This window comes from Primulina eburnea, chromosome 1 (genome assembly GCF_022965805.1).
Source record: "Primulina eburnea isolate SZY01 chromosome 1, ASM2296580v1, whole genome shotgun sequence".
NCBI classification, from domain to species: domain Eukaryota; kingdom Viridiplantae; phylum Streptophyta; class Magnoliopsida; order Lamiales; family Gesneriaceae; genus Primulina; species Primulina eburnea.
In genome coordinates this window covers 6,953,681-6,976,852 of record NC_133101.1, presented here as the reverse complement: position 1 = coordinate 6,976,852, position 23,172 = coordinate 6,953,681, and the positions used below count along the sequence as shown (strand labels likewise).

Sequence of the window (23,172 nt, the reverse complement as noted above, 5' to 3'; positions counted from 1 at the left end):
ACATGACAAATGATTTAACATCTAGTGTTGTAAAGGAATCGTGCCGAACTTGTTCCAAATGTGTAAGAGAACTTGAAGAGACAAAAGTAAGAAAGAATTTTGTCATTCTCTTACAAGCCTCCAAAAGTTTTTGGGCATTCAGTGTGAGAATAAGGCAAGGTTTTCTTGGAATTGCCTGTGTCCATTCTTAGTGTGGTGGTTGTGTTATTTGGAATTACATGGTACACTATGCTCAAGCTTTGTTACTCAAGCTGTCTCAATAATTTTGACTATTTCTTCATCATTGTTGTTCACCATCATCACAAGACTATACCATCTATATATCCGAATCACAAGTTGTGCCCTCATTCAAGCCAATGGGAACAAAAGGAAATATCTAGGCCTTGGATGGATTTTTTTTTTATATCAGGAAAATGGTTAATGAGATGCTACATGTAGGTTACGTTATATTCAATAACTATCATTGATCCAAATATATAAGATCGATATTTGAAATCAAATAAACGTTAGATTTATCATGGGATGTTACTCTCATGTGAGTTGAACTCAACCGGGGAGAATAGTTGTTTTGGGGAAAAGAATTTGAGAAATTGTAGCTAAATTGTGAAAGTTTTTATTTAAAATATGATATGATATATTAATATGGTATTTTTTAGATATGGTGCCGGATAAGTAATGATTATTTATTACCAAGTTGAGTTGGTCTCATGTGAGACCGTCTCACGGATACTAATCTGTGAGACGGGTCAACCCTACCCATATTCACAATAAAAACTAATACTCTAAGCATAAAAAATTATACCTTTTCATGAATGACCCAAATAAGAGATCCGTCTCACAAATTCAACCCGTGAGACCGTCTCACACAAGTTTTTGCCTACCAAGTTTTAGCCTGATCTAGACAAAAGCTTGGTAGGTTTGGTATGACCTTATTTTTAATTGCAAAAATCACCACTATTTATTTTGATGAGTATCATTTCACCCTTTAGCAATAAGTCCATTATTTTTTAAAATTCAAGCCGAAAACTTCTAGATATTTTCGAGCCAAGTAGTATCGCTCACATTTCTTTTAAGATTAGAAAGTAAGCTTATAGTTTTAAAATTATATTCGTATATAAATCAATTTTGTTTTTAAAAGTTTCGTTTAAGTATGAGTTTTTCTTCTGTATCATGTTGAAAGTACTATGTACTTTGAGTAATATTAAAATTTAACTCGATATAGGAAAGATTTCATAACTATGATATTATGAGCTATTACTCAGTGAGATTATAATCATTATATTACATCGTTCCCTTAGAGAATTAAAATTAAGGACTGATATCAGTAAATCATAGAAAATAAAAGAATTTAACTGTTTATTATGATTTATGATATGACGTCAAAATTACATAGTATGATGTGTTTCATAATTCAAGTTATGAGATGTTATGTCAAGACTTCAAAATTTTATATATGTGTGTGTTGTTATATATTTCAAACGACTTCTACTTGTTGAGTAATTCACAAAATACTTATCTTTTTCATTATCACTTTAGATAAAGACGAAGAAGAGATTGAAGAGGAATAATACATTTGCTACGGTGATGAACCCATGTCCCATCAAGACCAATATTTCATTTCTATTATTTGAATTAAGTTGTAAAGTTTCTGCATTCGCATTGGCATTCATTTTGGAGTTTTCAATTGTAAAAAAATATTATTTTATGTTATTTATAAAATAGACTGATTTGATTTACATTATACTAGAAGGCTCGTTGATTTTTGATTGTGTTACTATCCAAAAACACCTACGTTGACGTGCATGGGTGGGCGTCATAGTTTACCCCTATTTTGCAAATTACAGTGGTACTCGATACAAATTTCCCTTGTTTAATTAGTTTTTATATTCATAGGAAGATGAATCAGATCATAATCATTAATGATTTGGTTTTCAATTTCAAAATAAAATAGGAAAATAAACTAATAATTACAAATTAATATTAAATTGAGGTTAATGGATTATCATTTTATATGGCGATGTCCTAATATTTTATTTAGAAAAACTAATCAAATTCGCCCCTCTATGTTTTCCTATTTTTGTTCTTTTTAGTATTTTAAGTATTTGAAATTGAGTCTTGGTTGTGTACTTTTTTAAAGCTTTTGGTATTATTCCGTCGAAGTGCTTGGATGAAAATTTTTAACATGACAACAAACACATTAGCACTTTTCGATACCACGTCAATGGTTTCAGTTTCCTAATGAATAGTGTAAGGATAATTCCGTCCGACAGATATCAAAATTAATCAAAATATCAGAATATGATGTGAAATAGTAAATTTGTGTTTTGTCAGAATTAGGTGTTGTTCTAGATGTTACTACATCTGAGACAACATGCAGCGGAACATTATATTTTGTAACACAAATTCACTTTAAATAAATAGATGGACTATATTAAATATGCACAAGTATAAATACTTGTGCGGTATAAATACTTGTGCGGTGCCTTATGGCAAAAATTAATCACTAGAAAACTTAACCGTTCACAAAAACATATCACTAGTGATTTTTACAAAAATCAATTTACTCAACATTTTGAGAAAATAAACATTTCTAAAAACAACCAACAATATTAAAACATGAATAAGAAAACAAAAACGAGATCCCTAAAAACACGAGCAGCTAAACACGATCTTCAGCCAACATCGTTACGGATGTTGTCTGTAGATGTTGGCAACATTCAGGGCAACACGAAAACCAGCACTCTTCAAAACAGCAACGTCTCTTGAATAAAGTTTTCTCTTAAATTCTGAACGTGCACATGTGAGTGAATATTAGACCGAGGAAGAGAGAGCCACGAAAATCTCCCACGAAAAACTCCCACGAAAATCACCTCCACGAATAACTATCTCCACGAAAATCTCTTCCACGAAAAATCTCTTCCACTAAAACTCTCTGAATTTTTCTTTGTCTCTCTCTCTATTCGCCCTCTTCACCTCACGTTGATCACCTCTTATTTATAGCTTTCATCTCTCCTAGAGTTTATCTTCCATAAAGAAATCAATAAGATATGATAAACAAGAATTATATTAGAAACAAAATCAATAATACCATATCTCATTAAATCATTAGCATAAATATTATATCTAGAAGATCTTTATCGTAGAGATAATATCTAGAAAGGTAAAACAAAATATTTCACGTAATCTTATCAATATGAAATTAAATTTAAAGAAGAAATTATATCACAATAAAATCTTAACATAATTATCTAGAAAGGTAAAACCACAATAAATATTATACTCAATTAAATCAACAAGGAAAAAATAATATTAAGAAGATCAATTTAATATGAAAATTATATTTCCTTTTCTCATGAGCCAAAAATACCCAATTTGCATGGCAAAATTTGACTCCAAAATATCTCTGATATCCATTATTATTTAGCCAATTATGCACTGCTGATTGTGGTAAAACCAAGCCCAGAAATCAAAACATGACACAACAAAGCCCAGAATTGATATGTCAAAACTGGAGGCCCATGAATGTCATGAAGTCCATAAGCAAAAGACTGTAAAACCAATAGATCAATCAGACCTACCTAAAAGGAGAATGACAAAAACTTGTGTGAGACAGTTTCATGGATCGTATTTTTTGAGACGGATATTTATTTGGGTCATTAATGAAAAAATATTACATTTTATGCTACAAATATTACTTTTTATTGTGAATATGAGTAGGGTTGACATGTCTCACAGATAAAGATCCGTGAGACTGTCTCATAAGATACCTTACTCATAAGGAAAATGGACCTCGTGGCCGGTGGGAGTTATGTGGCCTAAACAAGGGAAAACCCAGCCAAATTTATATTGAATAGGGAATACTTTAATACATAATATTAGTTTAAAATATTTATTATTGAAATAATTTTATTTTATTATAATATGTTTAATATGAAAATTATGATTTTTTTGTTATGCTTTGATTACAAATTAATAAATTTTAATTTGTCATATTTTTTCTAAAATATTATTTATATAAAGTTGAAAAATAATTTTGATTATTTATTAATTTTTATTATGTAGCGATTAAAATAAAATATATATAATTTTTAGCGAGTTCAAATCAAATGAAACTCAATGAGTTTGGAGATAGGATGGATCTTGAGTTTGATTAAACCTGCTCCAAATCTATTTCGTTGTCATCTTTTATAAAAAAAGTTGTTTTGATTATAATAAAATAATATCACTATTGTTTCAATATTTCAATTGTAGTTTGATATTAAATAAAAATATATATATATATATATTTATTGATGATTTATAGACCATCTGAAATCTAAAATTTGAAAAGATTTCTCAAATTCGAGAATGAGTTGTAATAAATCTATCTCCAACTCAAATTTTTACATAAAATCTTTCTAAAAAAATCCATAAAATCTATTTAGAATATTATTAATAAACTAATTTAAAAATTCTATTTTAGAAATAAAATAGGAATCATATAAATGGTAGATGATCCAGAGCCAAGGGGGGCATAATCGTCCTTTCGTGGCGCAAAAGATTTTGTATTTAAGTTTCATCTGGTTCACCTCCTAGTATTCTCTTCTCAGATTACTTTCTTTTTCCCCAATCTTTCTTTTATCTTTTGTTCGCTTCGCAGATAATTCTTTATTTGTACTATCTCTACGATTTTCTTGGCGTTTTCCCACCAAAAATTAGGGTTTTGGGGGGTTAATTTTCATCCATATAGTTGTTCGTTTGCCAGTTTCTCTCAATCTGTTTGATTATTTTCCTGAGTAATCATTGCAGTGAGTGGTTCTGTAAAGATGATGATCAGAGTCCGGAGCCGTGACGGGTTGGAGCGGGTCACGATCGACAACCCGGTTGCGACTGTCGCTCAAATCCAGGCGGCAATTGAATCCCAGCTTCGGGTGCCAAGACACGCTCAAATCCTGTCGACTAACCAGAACTTGCTTCTAGCAAAGGTCGCCTCCGATTTGACCAGATTTACTGATATGTCGAACCCGAACACCCTGATTTCGTCCCTTAAAATTGGGCATGGGTCAATTGTTTATCTTGCTTACGAAGGGGAACGCACCGTTGCGGGCCCTGCTTTCCAGCCAGCTGGGTCGTTCGGCAGGAAGATGACCATTGATGACTTGATTGCCAAGCAGATGAGAGTTACTCGCCAGGAGAACCCGCACTGTGAGCTGGTCTCGTTTGATCGTGATGCGGCTAATGCCTTTCAGCATTATGTGAGTGAAAATTTGGCTTTTGCGGTGAAGCGCGGGGGTTTCATGTACGGGACAGTGTCGGAGGAGGGCAAAGTAGAGGTAGATTTCATTTACGAGCCGCCGCAGCAGGGGACGGAGGATAATCTGATGCTTTTAAGGGATATGGATGAGGAAAAATTAGTTGAGGCTATAGCATTGGGGCTGGGGATGAGGAGGGTGGGCTTTATATTCACACAGACTATTAGCCAGGACAAGAAGGATTACACATTGTCGAATTCAGAGATTTTGCAGGCAGTTGAGTTGCACGCCGAAGGGGATTTGAAGGAGTGGGTGACTGCCATGGTGAAGCTGGAGGTGAACGAGGATGGTGCTGCGGAAGTGCATTTCGAGGCCTTTCAGATTAGTGATATGTGCGTTCGGTTGTTTAAGGAAGATTGGTTTGAGCGCGAGGTGCAAGAGGAGGTTGATCCTAAGCTTTCAAGGATGAAAAAGGATGTGATGGTGGGTGTAAAAGATACTAGGGAAGTGGACAATGATTTCTTCTTGGTGGTTGTCAAGATATTTGATCATCAGGTCCGTAGCATGTTCTTCCTTATTTTAATATTAATTATTTGATACATTGGAGTTTTGTTTTGTAAAAAATCAGTCTTTATTAAGTTCTAGTTTGAAAAATATGATGAGGTAGAAAGATTGTATTATCTCAAGATCCGTCTCTTTACAATATTCCATAGGATTAGGTCGCACTATTGTCCAACTCCAAATTTGATTAATTTTGTGTAAAAGTTGAAGTGATAAACCATTTCATACCTGTGTTATTTGTTGCATTACGTTACTTTTGGAAGGCAAGAGAACACTAGTGGTTCAGGAACCTTCGGCCGGTTATTGTGTATTTTATTCCACAAAATTCAGACTTGAATTTGATGCATGAATGAATTTTCTGCGAGAGACTGTTCGCGAGTGGCTGGTTATAATGGCATGGTTTTTGTTTACTGATTTCTGTTAAACATCTATATCGCAAGTGGCGTTAGCTTCCTCCAATTAAGCCCTGTTGTGTACCATAACTGGTTGACACTGCATATCTTTGACGTTTCAATGAAATACTAAGAAGAGACCTTGATTGCTTATCGTACTCTTTTGCATGGTGATGCATTTTAGTTACCATGAAATATGAATTGCATTGCATTTGAATTTTGAAGTGTGATGGATGTTGGCTGGTGCTTCTAGATCTGGGATTTGAATGCGTTTTCAAGAGATTCGTTTCATTTACCGTTACTCCCTTCTTGTCTACAGCATACTCTCGCAGGCAGCTATCTTTGATTGTTTCCTCCTGAAATTGCAAGACTTCTATGAATGCTTCTGTCTTCTTATATGAACTTTTTGTGTGATTGCAGGGCCCTCTCACATCAACATTTCCCATCGAGAACAGGATGTCACCGCTAACAATGAATGCCCTAAAAAATCACCTGGATCGAACAAAAAGCCTTCCCTTTGTGAAGCGAATCTCTGATTTCCATCTGCTGCTCTTGGTCGCCAGGGTTTTAGACATCAAAACTGATATACCTGCATTAACCGGCTGCGTACTGGCACAAGCTACAGTGTCTGAAGGATACCAGCTGCTAATCGAATCCTTGGCTGGTGCCTCTTGATCGAAACCGAAGCTCATTGCAGGCCTATGGATTGATGGGGAATGATCTTTCTATGAAAACTAGCCTATTTGGAAACCTGAACACTTTAACTTCTGTGCTCTTGATTTGCAGTGTAATTTAAAACCGAGCTTTATATATTGCCTTAATTTGTTTTATTTATGTGATATTTATACTTTGTTTCTTTAAATCTCCTGGTTAAGGTACTCTGCATTAGTTCCGAATTGCTTTGGGATATATTGTTGGGCCAACTCGTTGTTTGAAAACTTCATTTTTTATTAAAAAAAAATTATGTCTTTACTATAAAACTAAAATTTAAAATTAATGATATAATTAGTTTTAAATGTATAATTGAGATAGTGACATTTGTTATACAATCGAGTGAATTTGATTTATTTATAATTATAAGCTTTTTTATTATTTTGAACATTATTTTCATAAGTTCATTTAAAGGTCTCGAAATTGGTTACTTTGTTTTCTTTCTTAATAATAATATCTTGTGGTATATATTATACGATTGTTTTTGATTTTGAGGATGATGTATATTTTTTAAATAACCACAAGTTTATTTTGAGCTTCCTTCATCTCTTGCGACCTTTTTGTATATGACAATCAAAGGGAATGGTAAAACTTACTTTTAAATTTTAGATAATAAATATTTGATTGTATACAATATTTTGACGACGACAAATCTTAAAATTAAATCCCTTCCGTCTTTCACCCAAAGTTGAACCCCAAAAGCTCAAGCCCTTCCCCTACATTCGTATTCCTGAAAAAGAGTCCATTATTCTTTTGGGAATGAGACACCACACATCGGAGCAGCTTGTGGGACGACTAAATTACAATTTTAGTCTTCTATTTTTTATTTTTTTTAAAAAAAATTTGATCATTTTTCATCAAGATGTTGATGTGATATTATAGAGTCAGTACAAACACTTATTCGTTGTCACGTCGGAAAATGCCAGAAATTTTTTTAAAAAACTTACAAAGAGAGCCGATTAATACTAAAATGTGACAAGATATATAATCACAGTCATAAAGAGACAAATATACAATACCAAAATCGCAAATTTTCCAAAATATTTTGTCATAATATATTCCTCATGGATTTAATTCTGTGAGAAGGTTCAACTTTACCGATATTCACAATAAAAAAATAATATTCTTAGCATAAGAAGTAATATTTTTTCATGGATGACTCAAATAAGAGACCGTCTCACAAATACGACTCGTGAGACCGTCTCACACAAGATTTTGCTTTTCTAACCACCTCTTGTCCTAGAAAATCTGGACTATTTAATATTTATATTTTTTTAAAAGGAACATTTATAAATGATTTTTCAGCTCGTGTTCTAAATTTATGCTACGATGATCATTAAATCATTTAATCTTTTTTGAATTTCAAAATCCATCTCTATTATTATTGTTGCTATTATTATTATACGTATTGGTTTACTAAATGATAGATAATTAAATTTTACAAGTTAACTAAGAAGTCTATTTAAAACGAAGCTGTGATTTAATTAATTATTACAAGGTTTTAAAGAATAATAATCCTATATGAAAATTAAGTCTCAAGCTCAAAATTATATTTACTGATTCGTACGTATATATTGTCTTAATTTTAAAACACAAATTATTTGCATACAAAACACATATCAACTAATTGACAAAAAAAAAAAAAAAACTTGAATACGCATAGATTCCGGACCATAATGTTGTCTTTGCATTAAAAAATATATCAAATTATTTTAGATGAAAATTAATTTTTGGATTTGTGCCATAAATTTATAATGTCTCTTTTTCAACTAAAAGCAGGTATCCTCAATTAATGGCTGCTCAGGCGTTTCAACACTAACCTGCCCAGGTTTGGCGACTAGTGACATCTACGTGAAAAAGAAAATTCAAAATTAATTAATTTTTAGGTAACTGAACACATCCGTCGTTTACCAAATACACAGTCGAAAAATTAATAATTTCGGATTCCTCCGCATCCAAAAAAACTGAAAATCGATTGATTTTTCATATGATCATTCATCAAATAAATTTTCAATATTAATTCCTAAATATTTCGCATCGGTCTAATTCGAAATATGCATATGATCGTGATTTTTATACTCAATTATATGCATGTATAGGAAATTCAATATTATATTTTCTCAAAAAACCTAATACATATTGTATTTCAAAATAATCCAAGATTTATGTCAAAAAAAAATCCAAAAAAAAGAAGAAGAATTGATTATTATATATCATGGTTGGTGAAATAACCTAAAGATATTGTGTTAATAAAAAAGAAATCGAGGTAAGAAACTTTGTGACAATACGAACATCATGTTGATTACAAGATCAACAAAATTATACTTCAATTATGAGTTCTTATACGGAGTTTATTTGAAAAGCACATATTTACTCACTTTTCACTATCACCAAAAAAGAAAAAAAGAAAAAAAAAAAGAATGAACAAATTCCAAAAAGGGAAATTCAACCCCGACCATAAAATCGAAGCAAATCGAGATGAACCATATATAGTTTTCCTCTATCTCTAGTTGTTGTCATCGTTGATCCTCCGGCTCGGACCGGATACCGGCATTTTCCCCTTCGGCAGCATGCTCATGAGTAATGGGGCGTATCCGACTCCATGACTCTTCACAACGACTCGGAACTCGGAGGTTCTTTCCGAGGAATTAATAGGATCATCGAGGCCAGAATTCGATACTTGGATAGGATAAAACGTCGTACTTTTACATGGTCGAGCATATGTTAGTTGAAAACTGAATAAGGAAACGAGAAGAATCGTGGCGAGGAGATGGGGAAATCTTGATCTTGCCATGAGAGGAGTTGGTGTGAAATTGTGTGAGAAGTTTTTTGTGCAAGAAAATGAAGGGAAATATGGGGTTGGACTAGGTTTTTATAGAGCGTGGATTTTATTAATTTTGTAATAATTTATTGTGTGCCGTTGAATTGCTAAAAAGTCAGCTTATGAATAAAAAGTCGTAGGGTGTTAAAAACGGGAGTCTGAACGCGTTGATTTTCGGTAACATTTGCCTGATTTTAAGTGATTTTATATATTTTTTTTTGCCTTTTGCAAATTCACTTAGTCTGGTCAAATCTTAATTTTAGTCTCGTTTATTACATTTTATAACTTTTAGTCATGAATCATTTGCTGGATCGATTATAATATGAGTAGGTCTCTTATGAGACGGTCTCACAAATCTTTATATGTGAAACAGGTCAATCTTACTGATATTCACAATAAAAATTAATACTCTTAGTATAAAAAGTAATATTTTTTCATAGATGACCAAAATAAGAGATTTGTCTCACAAAACATGACATGTGAGACCGTCTGTCCGTCTCACATAAATTTTTGCTTTATAATATATAACTTATTAAGTTTAGTTTTGTGTGATAAGTAGATTTACGATAATATAATTTTGTTTATCAACAGTTGATTATTGAATAAAAATAATTAGAATTAAATAAAAAATCGTACCATGAAACTAAAATTTAGTTAGTATAAGAGACTCGTGTTTAATAATATAGTATAGTACATAAAATGTATACAATATAATTTACTATTTATAAAGTGTATAGAAATCAGGTTATGTTATTACAACATGAACTGAATTTTATGAAATCATGTTATTTCAAATACTTCAACCCAATTTCATATTTTTACAATATATACTATTTACCTATAATATATTCGATATCATTTACTACTTTTAACTCTATTTTATAAAAAGAAGGGCTAATAATTTTTCCCTAAAATAGTCCACATTTTTTCTTTTGATTTTAAATTAAACAGAGAGTTTTCACAGATATTTTTTTTGTCCACTTTAATTTAATTTAAATGGTAAAATACACAGTTATTCCAATTCCAAAAAAAAAAAAGGTATACTAGCAAGTGAGTGAGGCAGAGCTGTTGAAATTTGAAACTCGAAATTAATTTAATTGTAACCCCACGGGATGGCCAGTAGCGCGTGGGCAGTATTCTGTGGAAATTCTTGGGCATTTGACGTCATAGCGTGGCGAAACCGCAACTGAGTGGCTTCACCCATAATCTACTACCCGTGACGGTGCATCGCCGGATCCAGCTTCGAGCCCCCTAACTTGCTGTACAAGTACGCCACTGTTACCGAATTACATTTCTTCCAATTCTCATAAAATATTTTAGTGGATATATATACAGGAAACGTCCTCCCGTGGAGCTAGTGGTCCGGGTTAGAATTTTAAACTATAGAATCTTTTAATATTTGAATTGATTTACCCATTCTAATATCATAGTATTCCAAAATTATACAAAATTTACATATAAATTTATACAAAAAATACTTATTGACTATATCTAACAAAAAATTAAATTCTATATGTCATAAACGATAAAGACAAAACTTGTGTTAAACGTCTCACGGGTCGTATTCGTGAGACCGATCTCTTTTTTGGGTTATTCATGAAAAAATATTATTTTTTATGCTAAGATTATTAGTTTTTATTGTGAATATGGGTATAGCTGACCCGTCTCACAGATTAAGATCCGTGAGACGGTATCACTTGAGACTCACTCAACTATAAATTATGAGGGGGTCTCATTTGAGACCGTCTCACGTATCATAATCTGTGAGACGGGTCAATCCTACCCATATTCAAAATAAAAAGTAATAGTTTTAACATAAAAAGTAATACTTTTTCATGGGTGACCCAAATAAGAGATCCGTCTCACAAATACGACCTGTGAAACCATCTCACACAAGTTTTTGCCATAAATTATATAACTTTAGAAATTGATCTATAATATTTCTCCAGAAGTTTCTATCCTCGAAAGAAATAAGAACCCGTAGTTCATACAGCAAACAACGCAAATGGCCACGACCCAACCTGTTCCCCGTGTGTGTCGTTCACATTAATAAAAAATATTTTAAAATTAAATTATGATAAAAATTAAATATATGAATTTATATAATAAACCTCACATGATCTATTTACTGATCAACTTTCGTTTTCTACATCAACTCAAAATTGTTGTTGATGTATTACGTGATTTTGTTGGGATTTTTCTGATACTCGAGGCGTTGCGAAGTGATTCTAATAATATTCAAAAAAACTCCTGTGAGACGGTTTCAGGGTCAATTTTGTGAAACATATATTTTATGTGAGTCACCCACGAAAAAATATTATTTTTATGTCAAATATTATTAATTTTTATTGTAAATATAGACAAGATTAACCCGTTCTCACGAATAAATATATATGAGACTGTCTTACGAAACATCTACTCTTAATCTTTATTATTAGGGAGAATCGATTGCTTCGGATCCAAGATAATTCGTATAATTAATCAACGAAATGACGCACGGATCGAGGATATATCTCACGAAATAATATTGATAGCAGAATATGTTTAATTAGTTACGTTTAATTAAAATTCCCACCCCATCGTAAAAAAAAAAGTTACTAATATATCATTTTTATATATCCTATAACATTTATTCAAAATAAATGTTATGATATTACATTCAATTTCTTGACAAATTTTTTTTACAAGACTATATCAATTTTGTGAGATATTTATCCGACTAACTCACAAAAAATTATCTTTCACTTTAGATATAGATCAGATCGACAAGTCTCGTAGATTGTATGATACAAACTGGTAATATTTACAAGAACCATATATATGTAGGACATTATTTCTTGTCGAGGTCTTAATATAAATCCAATAAGTACGTGCATGTTCTAATGCGTCGTCACATAGTTATGTATAAAACTAGAGAAACTCGTTTATCTAATATACGACTTACCACGGGAAACGTCACTAAATAAATGGTAATGAAAACATGTGAACATTACTCGCACAAATCAAAAAAGCAAATTTGACCTAAATTATTAAGTACTTGGATGAAGATATTATGTGATGTGTGGCAAGAATTTTTCATAAATGACAAAATAAAGCATGCTTATTGCACGAAATAAAGGTTACTTTATAGCTACATATCAAGAAAATTCAATCAAGCAATAGTACTAGACTAAATGATGGTGCTTGACTTGATTTTCATGTACATGCTGGTTAATGGTAATTTTTTGAAATGACAAATTAAATAAATATAAAATTTTCATACCCGCGAGACGTAGTTTAGTGCATGCGCACGAGGTAAATATTTTCAATTTTTTTTATATAAAAAGATAAAATTATTTTTTTATTGTATGTATATCTATCCTCATAAAGACAAAAACTTGGGTGAGACGGTATCACGGGTCTTATTTGTGAGACGGATCTCTTATTTATATTATCCATGAAAAAATATTATTTTTTATGCTGAGGATATTACTTTTTATTGTGAATATGGGTAAGGTCGACCCGTCTCACAGATTATGATCCGTGAGACGGTCTCACATGAGACCAACTCCCTCGTAAAAGTCTAATAGCAAGGAACATGGAACGTCCGACAATACATAAGTAATATTAATGATGATAGTGTTAACACGACAAAATAAAATTTATAGTTAGAGCAACATCATGAGGGTAACTTGAAGTCAACACTTTTCAAGGAGGGGACTGGACGTATAACGAAAATCTTTTTATAGAATTTGATGAAAATATTTATATTTTGGAAAAAAATTAAATCTGAAAATTAAGATATTTCCTCGAAGGGGAGTGTTCGATCATCCATATTCGTGACTTTGCTGTCTGAAATCGTTGGGCTCGTATCGGATTCTTGATACACAACTAGTAAATATTGGCATGTCATGTGAGCAATTTATATGGTTTGACTTTGTTGTGTGAAACCGTTGGGCTAGTGTCGGATTTTTTAATATACAACTAGTAAATCTATTGTCCATTTAGAATATATTTTAATATCAAATATAATTTATATGTTGCAAAATATATTATAAATTTGATGTTTGAGTTTCTAATTTTTCCGTTATGCATGTGTGTTTTTCTTAAACAATGGTATTATGGGGTACCAACTTTTGGTCTCACTTTTCGTAATGAAATTTGTGTCCCAAAATATATCTTCTCCATTAAGGATGACAATTATATTTCTAGCGAACTTGATGGAATATCCGATACTCGGCTCGAATGGATGATATTATGAAGACACAAAAACTCATTTGAGACGATCTCATTTGTCAATTTTGTGAAATGTATATTTTATATGGGTCATCCATGAAAAATTATTATTTTTTATGTCAAATATATTAAATTTTATTGTAAATATAGACATGATTGATCCGATCTCTTATGAAAGAGGTTTTATAAACGGTTAAATAAATGATTTTTCGGCATGCTGATATACGTGGAACTGAAAAATTAAGTTAAAGATCTTATAAGGCTTTCGGCCCAAGTACTTTGGAACAGATACTGGGCCACGCCCAGTCTTTTCTAGCATAGGCTCCTGAGTCCGAAGCTAAGGAAACCGACACAATGGGTTTCGATTTATTACATAGTCCGTGTCTATTGGCCCACTCCACAAATTTTTTTCTTCCAAATATAATAATAAGATATATCATTATCATTTTAAAATATATGCTCCATTTGAGTAAATAATTATATTTGAGCAATTTCAACATTAAAAAATCTGATTTTTTTTTTAAAAAATGAAACGAAAATAATAAAATAAGAATCTCCTAGCCATTACCCTCAAACATTTTCGATTAACAATAGTTATATATCATTAATACAGATCCATCTATTAATACATTTACAAACATATAATAAAAGATAAAAAGTGAAGTAATATTTCAATTTTATATCTTCTGGTCGAAATTCCAAGTATCATGTCCTTTTTTTATATTTACACTTGTAATGATAAAAAAATCGTATAAATCACAAATTTTACACAAAAATTCTTATGAGACCGTCTCACGGAATAAAATAAGAAGAATTTGGAGGAAAATCGTGTGAGAATTACTAATAAGCTCATACTATCAAAGCCGAATACAGATTATGTAGTGATAAACTAAAATAAACTTCGGTGTCACATTGACGTACCGAAGTGATTACTATGTGAAGCTCGAGAATTATTTGCGTGGTAATATGGTAGGCATTTTGATCTCCTAAAAAAAATCCATCGTTGAAGCTTATTTGGTGTTTTGTAAACAAGACTAGAAAAAGTTTGGATGAAATGAAAAATTGGGGAGTAAGTTGAATCACCCATAGATAGTATTTTGGGTTATTATTTTGAATAGGCGAGCAACAATTATTGAGTTAACCCTACATATTGCTATTTTGACAGGATAATTACAAAAAAATATTGGCATTTTGATAGGATAACTTAGGTCTACAGAAACCAAATTTGACTTTAAATAAATAAATACATTAACAAAATATTTCTACAAATTAATACAAATTTTTTATTTAAATTAATAAAAAATATTTATTTGGTAGAATATTTCTACATAAAATAATATTTTATGGTAATAGTTATTAGTTGTTTTATTTAATAATATATATCATTTAACTCTATATATAGTCAAATACTTGTGTGAGACGGTCTCACGGATCGTATTTGTGAGATGGATCTCTTATTTGGGTTATCTATAAAAAGGTATTATTTTTTATGCTAAGAGTATTACTTTTTATTGTTAATATATATAGGGTTGACCCGTCTCACAGATTAAGATCCGTGAGACGGTCTCACATGAGACTCACTCATATATATATATGGATAGGGTTGACCCGTCTCACAGATTATTATATATATATAACTCTACCCATATTCACAACAAAAAGTACTACTCTTAGTATAAAAAGTAATATTTTTTCATGGGTGATCCAAATAAGAGACCCGTCTCACAAATACGACTCGTGAGACCGTCTCACGCAAATTTTTGCCAAAAAAAGTTATATTTTTCGCACCTTAGGAATACCGAATACCTAATAGATCTAAAAATAGACTCTTCAAAACTCATTGACAAATTCTTTTACCAATTTTTTTCCAATATATTTGAAAACAATGTCTGTTGAATAGGTGAACTACTTTTTTTTTTCAATATATTTGAAAGCAATGTCCGTCCAATAGGTGAATTTCTGACAAGCCATTGATGAATTCAATTTTTTTTACCAATAATTTTTTTTTTATTACCGCAGCTACGGTTCCATCCTCTAAATAAAAGTTGAATTCCGCTGTCTTTTATACTGATATTCACACTAGAAAGATTCAGTTTTTGAAATGTTAAATCTGTGAAATCACAGCAAAGAAGATGAAAATGAGGTGAAAAGAATTAAAGCAAGAAGTGGGCTACCAGCACTGTACAAAAAGTTGATAGAGTGGGGGTCCATGTAGAATCACGTGATGCTGCGTCCTACGAAAAGGACACTCAAATTACTGGTGTTTTTCGAACTTTTGCGAAAAATCCTACTTTTGTTTAAGACCTTTGTTTTGTGATTCAGTCCCATTATTTCTTGCCATTTTTTAGTAAGTGGGAAAGTGGGTAGCAAAAATTGAGGGGGAAACAGGGGAAGAACACATTTTTATGAAAGTGATGGCATTTGTTTGATACTTCGATTGAGCCATTTTCAACTTTTGAGCTGGTTTACATTTGTAATCAATATGCTGGGGGTGAAAAAGTGGAGTAAAATTTTATAATCTTCACTTTTTTTTTTATTCTTGATTCAATCCAAATGGGCACGTTTTCTTTAGCCCGTTCATTATCTCTCCGTAATGTGAGCTGTGAAGTGATTGAATTTTGTGTTTGATTGTATAAGATGCAAAAGTTATATCTGTGAATAAACAACTATTCCCACTAATATAGGCTGTTGTATAATATACAATTCAGGAGTATCTCTCGGGCATTGAAAAGCGGGCATTTTCTTGAATAAAATAGCTGCGGGATTTACTTTAAAAGTGTAAATTTACCCTTTTAATTTAGCTTCCAGTCCATAAAGTTGGTTGGAATGTGTCATGTCATTCCTTAAAATAAAGAAATGAAATAGAAGATGCTAAACTTAAAGAAATAAAAATAAAGATGATCAACAAATGTGTATATGTGTGTTTGCGTGTGTGTTGCGCGTGTGAGTGTGTGTTTTGCCGGAATATGAAATTAATATATTAATGACCTTTAAATCGCCTTTATTCTTGTGGGCTCAAGTTGGGTGACGGATATGATAATGCAAGTGTTGTTGAATCATGTGATTTTGGTTTTCCTGCCACACTCATTGTACATACCTTCTTCTTTCTTCACTAGACTTGTGTGTTATATCAAGATATTTTTTTAACAATTGTTTACAGTAATGCAACTCTATGAGTGAATACCGAAAGATTAAACTGTAAGGATTAATAGGGTGTTTGTTTACCTTTTTGCACTCTACTGGGGTAGCACATTTCGTATTGCTTTCTTGATTTGCGTGTTTCAGGGTAATTATACTTGTGGTGCTTCCTTGTTATCTATCCATAAAAGAAAGAAAATGCAGAAGAAATGGGATTAGTTTCGAATTTCAGTTCACTTAGTACTCACGTTTTCTACATGATTAGGATTGGAAAAGATTCATGTTCTTTCAAGTCTCCTCATTTCTTTTTCTCGCATAGTGCAAAACTGTCACTTTTCTGGAATGCTGAAGGGGTGGATGTGCCAAATGGATTAAATCAGAAGTGGGCAAAAGTTTGGTGTTTTTTTTGTATATATTTTTTTTGTTTCTGGTTGGAAATTAGATTTATGAGTCGGTGGCATTTAGTTGTTTGTTTCATTACAGCATCAGCTTATTAATTTTATTTTTTGTTTGTTTACTCTGTTAATGTGCGTTCGTTCTTGGTTTTTTCCAATCTGGATCTGCTCCTAAGTTGTAAATTTTTCAGCAACTTAACACAAGATTGACATTCAAGAAATATGGATCTTGTCCATGGGAAGTGTTGGAGCTCTTCGAAGGTTTGTTCAGTTCCATTTCTTGCTCCATTTATTCAAGTTTTTGGGTATGAATACCAATATCACTTTACAGTCGCGTCCTTTTCTTCTTCGAAATTTCTGTTCTTTGGCACATTATAGTCTATTAAAACTAAGATTGATTCTTGGAAATATTTTAATTTTAGTATTTCATGTTATTTGTTGATTCCATTTCAGAAGGATTCTTGGAAGAATACTCTTTTATTAGCTTATCAGAGTCTTGGCGTAGTGTATGGGGACCTTAGCATTTCCCCTCTATATGTGTACAAGAGCACATTTGCCGAGGACATTCAACACTCAGACACAAACGAAGAGATTTTTGGTGTTCTTTCTTTTGTTTTCTGGACATTAACTTTGGTCCCCCTGTTCAAATACGTGTTTGTTGTTCTTCGAGCAGATGATAACGGAGAGGGTAAGTGATAGTTGTCAAAACTGAAATTTGTAAAACTGTGTCCGATCAGCATATTCAATGTTGCAAAATCTGTTATATATGCTTGATTTTTGCAGGTGGTACTTTTGCCTTGTATTCTCTGATATGCAGGCATGCTAAAGTTAGCCTTCTTCCGAACCGTCAAGTTGCCGATGAAGCTCTGTCCACCTACAAACTCGAGCATCCCCCGGAGACGAAAAACAGCTCGAGGGTTAAAATGGTGCTCGAAAGGCACAAATCCTTGCACACGGCTTTACTAATTTTAGTTCTCCTAGGCACTTGTATGGTTATCGGAGATGGACTACTCACTCCAGCAATATCTGGTGATTATATATTTTTTTTCTTGAATTTGCTTCTGTTGTGATGATAAGTTGATCTTAGGTTACTGATGAAATAATAAGGTGATTATTTCTTGCAGTTTTTTCAGCTGTTTCTGGTCTCGAGTTATCCATGTCCAAGGAACATCACCAATGTAAGATTCTTATTTCTATTCCTTGTGTCATATATTTTGGTTTCTCGTTCCCAGAATCAAATGTGAGTGTTTTTCTTATACGGTCCTTAGGGCCTACCGACATATTTGTGGATTTTTTATTCTTTGGTTCACTACATCTATCAACTTCACTACTTTTGATTCTTTTTTGTAACCGAGGCATCTGATTGTCATTGTGAAGTTAGTGTTTCTAGCACAAGATTGTATTTTGTTTTAATGTTTAATGAAATAGTTACTGATTTAGAAAAATCAATCCCTATCTTGGAAAAGGGATTTCGCTGTTTTGGGGTTTCAAACTGATTCTTACAGATAAGTTACATAGCCGTCCATTGGGCCCGCCTTTGACAAGCGAGTCTTTGGTTTGATAACTCTTGTCTGCTTTCTGGACCCCCATTGTCTGACTTCTGGACAGGAATAGTCAATGCTGAAATAGATGTTGCTTTCTCAATTCTCTTTCATTTATAGATGTAAAGTATGTAATTGTCAAATATCAATGTTTTTATTGAAAGGATAAATGTTTTTTATTAGCTAGAAGAAAACAACAATTACATTGTCAAGAAAATGAACTAAAATGGGACGTAAGTCAGGTTCTCTTGCAGAGAACTATAAATCGAGTTACTGTTAGCTGTTTTATAATCTTTTCTGAGGAAGCTCCTAGAGATAACCTTCAGTGTTTATGATCGTGGACGAGATTGTAATCATATACCATGTGGCCCAAGAAGCAGGACCACGAGTTGTCCAACTTGTGGCTGAAGTATCATGCCTGATCTTCCTCACTCGTTTGAAAAGGACTTGAAAATACTTTATAAACTGAGACCAACAACTTAATCACATACATGAATACAGTTGTAAAAGACTGTTAGCGTTTCCATTTCATCGTGAGTGTGGTTTAGGCTTAGTCTGAAATTAAAAGGATATGTAACATGCCCTAGAGCAATTGCCACTTAAATTTTTACGATAGGTTTTTGGAGACAATCGTTCGAACACATATGATATCAGTACAGATCAAAAGGCCCTGTCATTAACAAAAGTAAGAGAAAGACATATAATGGATGCAAAGGTGACAAGTTGTGTGAAAACCCAAGAGGTAGACTTCCTGGGGTTTTGGGGGACCGGGACCGGGACCGGGATTGTGGGTGTATGAAGAGAAGACAAGTGCTATGTTAAACATAAAAAAATCATTTTCTTGCTTCAGGGATAAATTTCGCCTTCTCCGCCGAATCATCTCTATGACACCTGAGTTATGTCAAAACATTGCGCTATCAATGTATCAATTCCAAGTTTAAAAAATGTGTATTCTGATCAACCATTCTCGGGGAACTGAAACTTGATTGTTTATGTCAGTCTCACTAAAGTTGTTTCCACCTTGATTTATGAAATTGTGATTCCCGGGGGACAATAAGCGGCAGGGAACATGAATCAACCGATCTCACAGCGGAATAAGAGATATTCCAAGACTGTGAAGGAATGAGACAGTGCAGTTAAGGTGAGCTTAAAAGATTTGATAGGTACTACTTATATCAAGAAGATATATCTTCTTTTTGAAAGCTTTTCACATAAGAATTAGCTTGACTTGAGGCGATTGAGTGACCCATTGATGAGTTTCATAGGCTGCGTGCGAGTGAAGACATAAATCACGTTAGAAAGGCTATCTTGGTATAGTGGAGACAGTCGTCGAATGTGAGGTGTTACAGAAATATCTATCCTAACGTATGTGGGCATTTGAGATATATAGATTATAATTATCAGTGGTAGACTTTTTCTTTGGAATAAATATGGTCTCTCCGTAATGCTTGAGATTTTTACTAGATTCGTTGATCATTTAAGCCAGATCAGCTTGACATCTATATTCATTTTTCTTTTGCAGATGCTATGGTTCCAATTACTTGCTTCATATTGGTGTGCCTGTTTGCTCTACAGCACTATGGCACACATCGAATTGGTTTCTGTTTTGCACCAATTGTCTTCACTTGGTTACTATGTATCAGCGCTCTTGGACTGTTTAATATTTTCCACTGGAATCCACATGTATATCAAGCTTTATCCCCATATTACATGATAAAGTTCTTGAAGAAGACGAGGAAAGGTGGATGGATGTCTTTGGGTGGAATACTTTTGTGCATTACAGGTAAATTTCTATTATGGTGGGTATGCGGTGAATTTTGAAGCAGTAATTTTTATGAAGCAGGAGTCCTAAAAACTTGTACTTACGGGCTCGTTGATTTTGGGTTTGTAATTGTTTGCTGTCACTCTATATGTAATGCTCTCATTGTTTAATGCCATTAAATGGGATTTTTGCAGGATCAGAAGCAATGTTTGCTGATCTTGGCCATTTCTCGTATGCAGCAATTCAGGTGTAACCGTTAGAACCAATTTTTTCGGAAACTTATTATTGTTATTTTTTAATAGAAAAATGATAAATGTATAAGAAGGATCTGTACATGGTTTTTAATGGCTGTTCATGGCACATTTTCTCTGGCAGATAGCTTTCACGTTTTTGGTTTATCCAGCCCTGATATTGGCATATATGGGTCAAGCAGCTTACTTGTCAAAGCATCATCATTCGATTCACAAGATTGGCTTTTACGTCTCAGTTCCAGGTAAGGCATGCCACTATTTTTACAGGAGAAAGAAATATTGAACACTAAATTTAAATTTTATAATTACTATGGTGATCTGTTGATTTGTCGAGCAAATAGATGTTTTTTTTCTTTGGTCGAAGTTGGAGATGGGATATTATGTCATGACGCAAAATAGCACATTTTCATGGAGAATTGTGATAGTGAAATAGACTAGGAAATTGTTCTTATTGTCTCATATCACTGATCTCACTTTCTCATGCAGAAAGTGTAAGATGGCCAGTGCTTGCAGTAGCAATACTCGCCTCAGTTGTCGGAAGTCAGGCGATCATAAGTGGAACATTTTCTATAATCAACCAAAGTCAATCACTCGGTTGCTTCCCACGAGTCAAGGTCATTCACACATCTGAAAAGATACATGGCCAGATTTACATTCCCGAGATAAACTGGATGCTCATGATCCTCTGCATTGCTGTAACAATTGGATTCAGAGACATAAAACACATGGGGAATGCATCAGGTACGTCGGAATAAACCACACTCTTCTTGGGATCTCATTTCTTTTCACCGACTATACAAAGGTTCATGTTTTATCAGTACTTGTGGGGACTTTTATCTGCAGGATTGGCTGTGATGGCAGTGATGCTAGTGACCACTTGTTTAACATCACTTGTAATTATCCTTTGTTGGCACAAACCACCAATTGTCGCACTATGCTTTCTACTTTTCTTCGGTTCCATCGAACTACTATACTTTTCCGCCTCTGTCATCAAGTTTCTTGAAGGTGCCTGGCTTCCTATCCTGCTCGCCCTCTTCCTAGTCACTATAATGTTTGTCTGGCACTATGCCACCATCAAGAAATACGAATACGACCTCCACAACAAGGTTTCTCTTGAATGGCTATTAGCCTTAGGTCCTAGCTTAGGCATCGCTCGGGTCCCCGGAATTGGGCTTGTGTTCACAGACCTGACATCTGGTATTCCAGCCAATTTCTCCCGTTTTGTAACCAATCTCCCGGCCTTCCACAGAATCCTTGTCTTCGTGTGTATAAAATCTGTACCCGTACCCTATGTCCTCCCGGATGAGCGGTACCTCATGGGTCGTGTGGGCCCAACAACTCATCGCTCATATAGATGCATTGTCCGGTATGGATATCGCGACGTACACCAAGATGTCGACTCCTTTGAAGCCGAACTCATTACCCGGCTGGCGGATTTCATACGCTATGACTGGTATAAAACACAGGGAATCTTGGATACACATAAAGAAGACGCCACCAGCGGCTCAGTATCTGGTGCATCATCGAACGAGTGTCGCCTGGCGGTGATCGGGACCATACCAGCCTTCGAGACAGATAACAGCCTACAACCAGAGAGCGTTTCCATTGACTTTCCGACTATTGATAGCATTACCGGCATCGAAATGGAACCCATGACCATACCCCAAAGAAAGGTGAGATTCACTGTTGAGAACGAGTCCGAGATCGATGTGGGATCGGAAATGGAGGTTCGGATGATGGAAGAGTTGCATGATTTGAATGAAGCTCAACAATCAGGGACTGCATTTATACTTGGGCACTCTCATGTCCGGGCAAAACAAGGGTCGTCTCTGTTGAAGAAGATGGCGATTAATTTCGGGTATAATTTCTTGAGCAGGAACTGTAGGGGAGCAGATGTGGCTCTGAAAGTGCCTCCAGCATCACTTCTTGAGGTTGGGATGTTGTATGTAGTGTAAGAATGTGTGTGAAACTTGCAAATTTGGTGGAAAAACCAAGTTGTCTGTTAACTGTAAAGGCAAGCACTTTTGAAATAGTAGCATTTTCTATTTTTTATGCAATGAAATTTAAAGAGTGCAGAGCATAAAGGAAAGGGGTAGAATATGAATCGTTGATCGGAAAATTTGTGAGACGAGCAACTGTACCGATATTCACAAT

General features: G+C 33.5%; 2 protein-coding genes across 8 annotated transcripts; both read left to right on the top strand.

Moving 5' to 3' along the window:
• The first annotated feature begins 4,574 nt into the window (after positions 1-4,574).
• LOC140825340 (NPL4-like protein 2) lies at positions 4,575-7,014 on the top strand. The gene is made up of 2 exons (XM_073187064.1): positions 4,575-5,786; positions 6,605-7,014. The coding sequence occupies exons 1-2, from the start codon at positions 4,806-4,808 to the stop codon at positions 6,857-6,859; spliced, it is 1,236 nt and encodes a 411-aa protein (XP_073043165.1). The 5' UTR covers positions 4,575-4,805; the 3' UTR covers positions 6,860-7,014.
• Positions 7,015-16,900: 9,886 nt separating this feature from the next.
• LOC140825312 (potassium transporter 2) lies at positions 16,901-23,088 on the top strand. 7 transcript variants are annotated; one of them, XM_073187019.1, is made up of 10 exons: positions 16,901-17,020; positions 17,656-17,725; positions 17,918-18,152; positions 18,248-18,493; positions 18,589-18,642; positions 20,528-20,788; positions 20,962-21,014; positions 21,143-21,260; positions 21,505-21,759; positions 21,862-23,088. In XM_073187019.1, the coding sequence occupies exons 2-10, from the start codon at positions 17,687-17,689 to the stop codon at positions 22,971-22,973; spliced, it is 2,373 nt and encodes a 790-aa protein (XP_073043120.1). In that variant the 5' UTR covers positions 16,901-17,020; positions 17,656-17,686; the 3' UTR covers positions 22,974-23,088. The 7 variants fall into 7 exon arrangements, with proteins under 7 accessions (XP_073043120.1, XP_073043111.1, XP_073043125.1 ...); XM_073187010.1 differs by having other exon boundaries at positions 16,981-17,129; XM_073187024.1 differs by lacking the exon at positions 16,901-17,020 and adding an exon at positions 17,033-17,217.
• The last annotated feature ends 84 nt before the right edge of the window (positions 23,089-23,172 follow it).

Excerpts from the sequence above, each read along its gene's own strand:
- LOC140825312 (XM_073187019.1), top strand. The coding sequence starts at position 17,687 with ATGGATCTTGTCCATGGGAAGTGTTGGAGCTCTTCGAAG. Across the intron at positions 18,153-18,247 it reads AGCAGATGATAACGGAGAGG|GTGGTACTTTTGCCTTGTAT; the intron begins GTAAGTGATAGT and ends TGATTTTTGCAG. Across the intron at positions 21,261-21,504 it reads CTTTTACGTCTCAGTTCCAG|AAAGTGTAAGATGGCCAGTG; the intron begins GTAAGGCATGCC and ends TTTCTCATGCAG.
- LOC140825340 (XM_073187064.1), top strand. The coding sequence starts at position 4,806 with ATGATGATCAGAGTCCGGAGCCGTGACGGGTTGGAGCGGGTCACGATC. Across the intron at positions 5,787-6,604 it reads TCAAGATATTTGATCATCAG|GGCCCTCTCACATCAACATT; the intron begins GTCCGTAGCATG and ends GTGTGATTGCAG.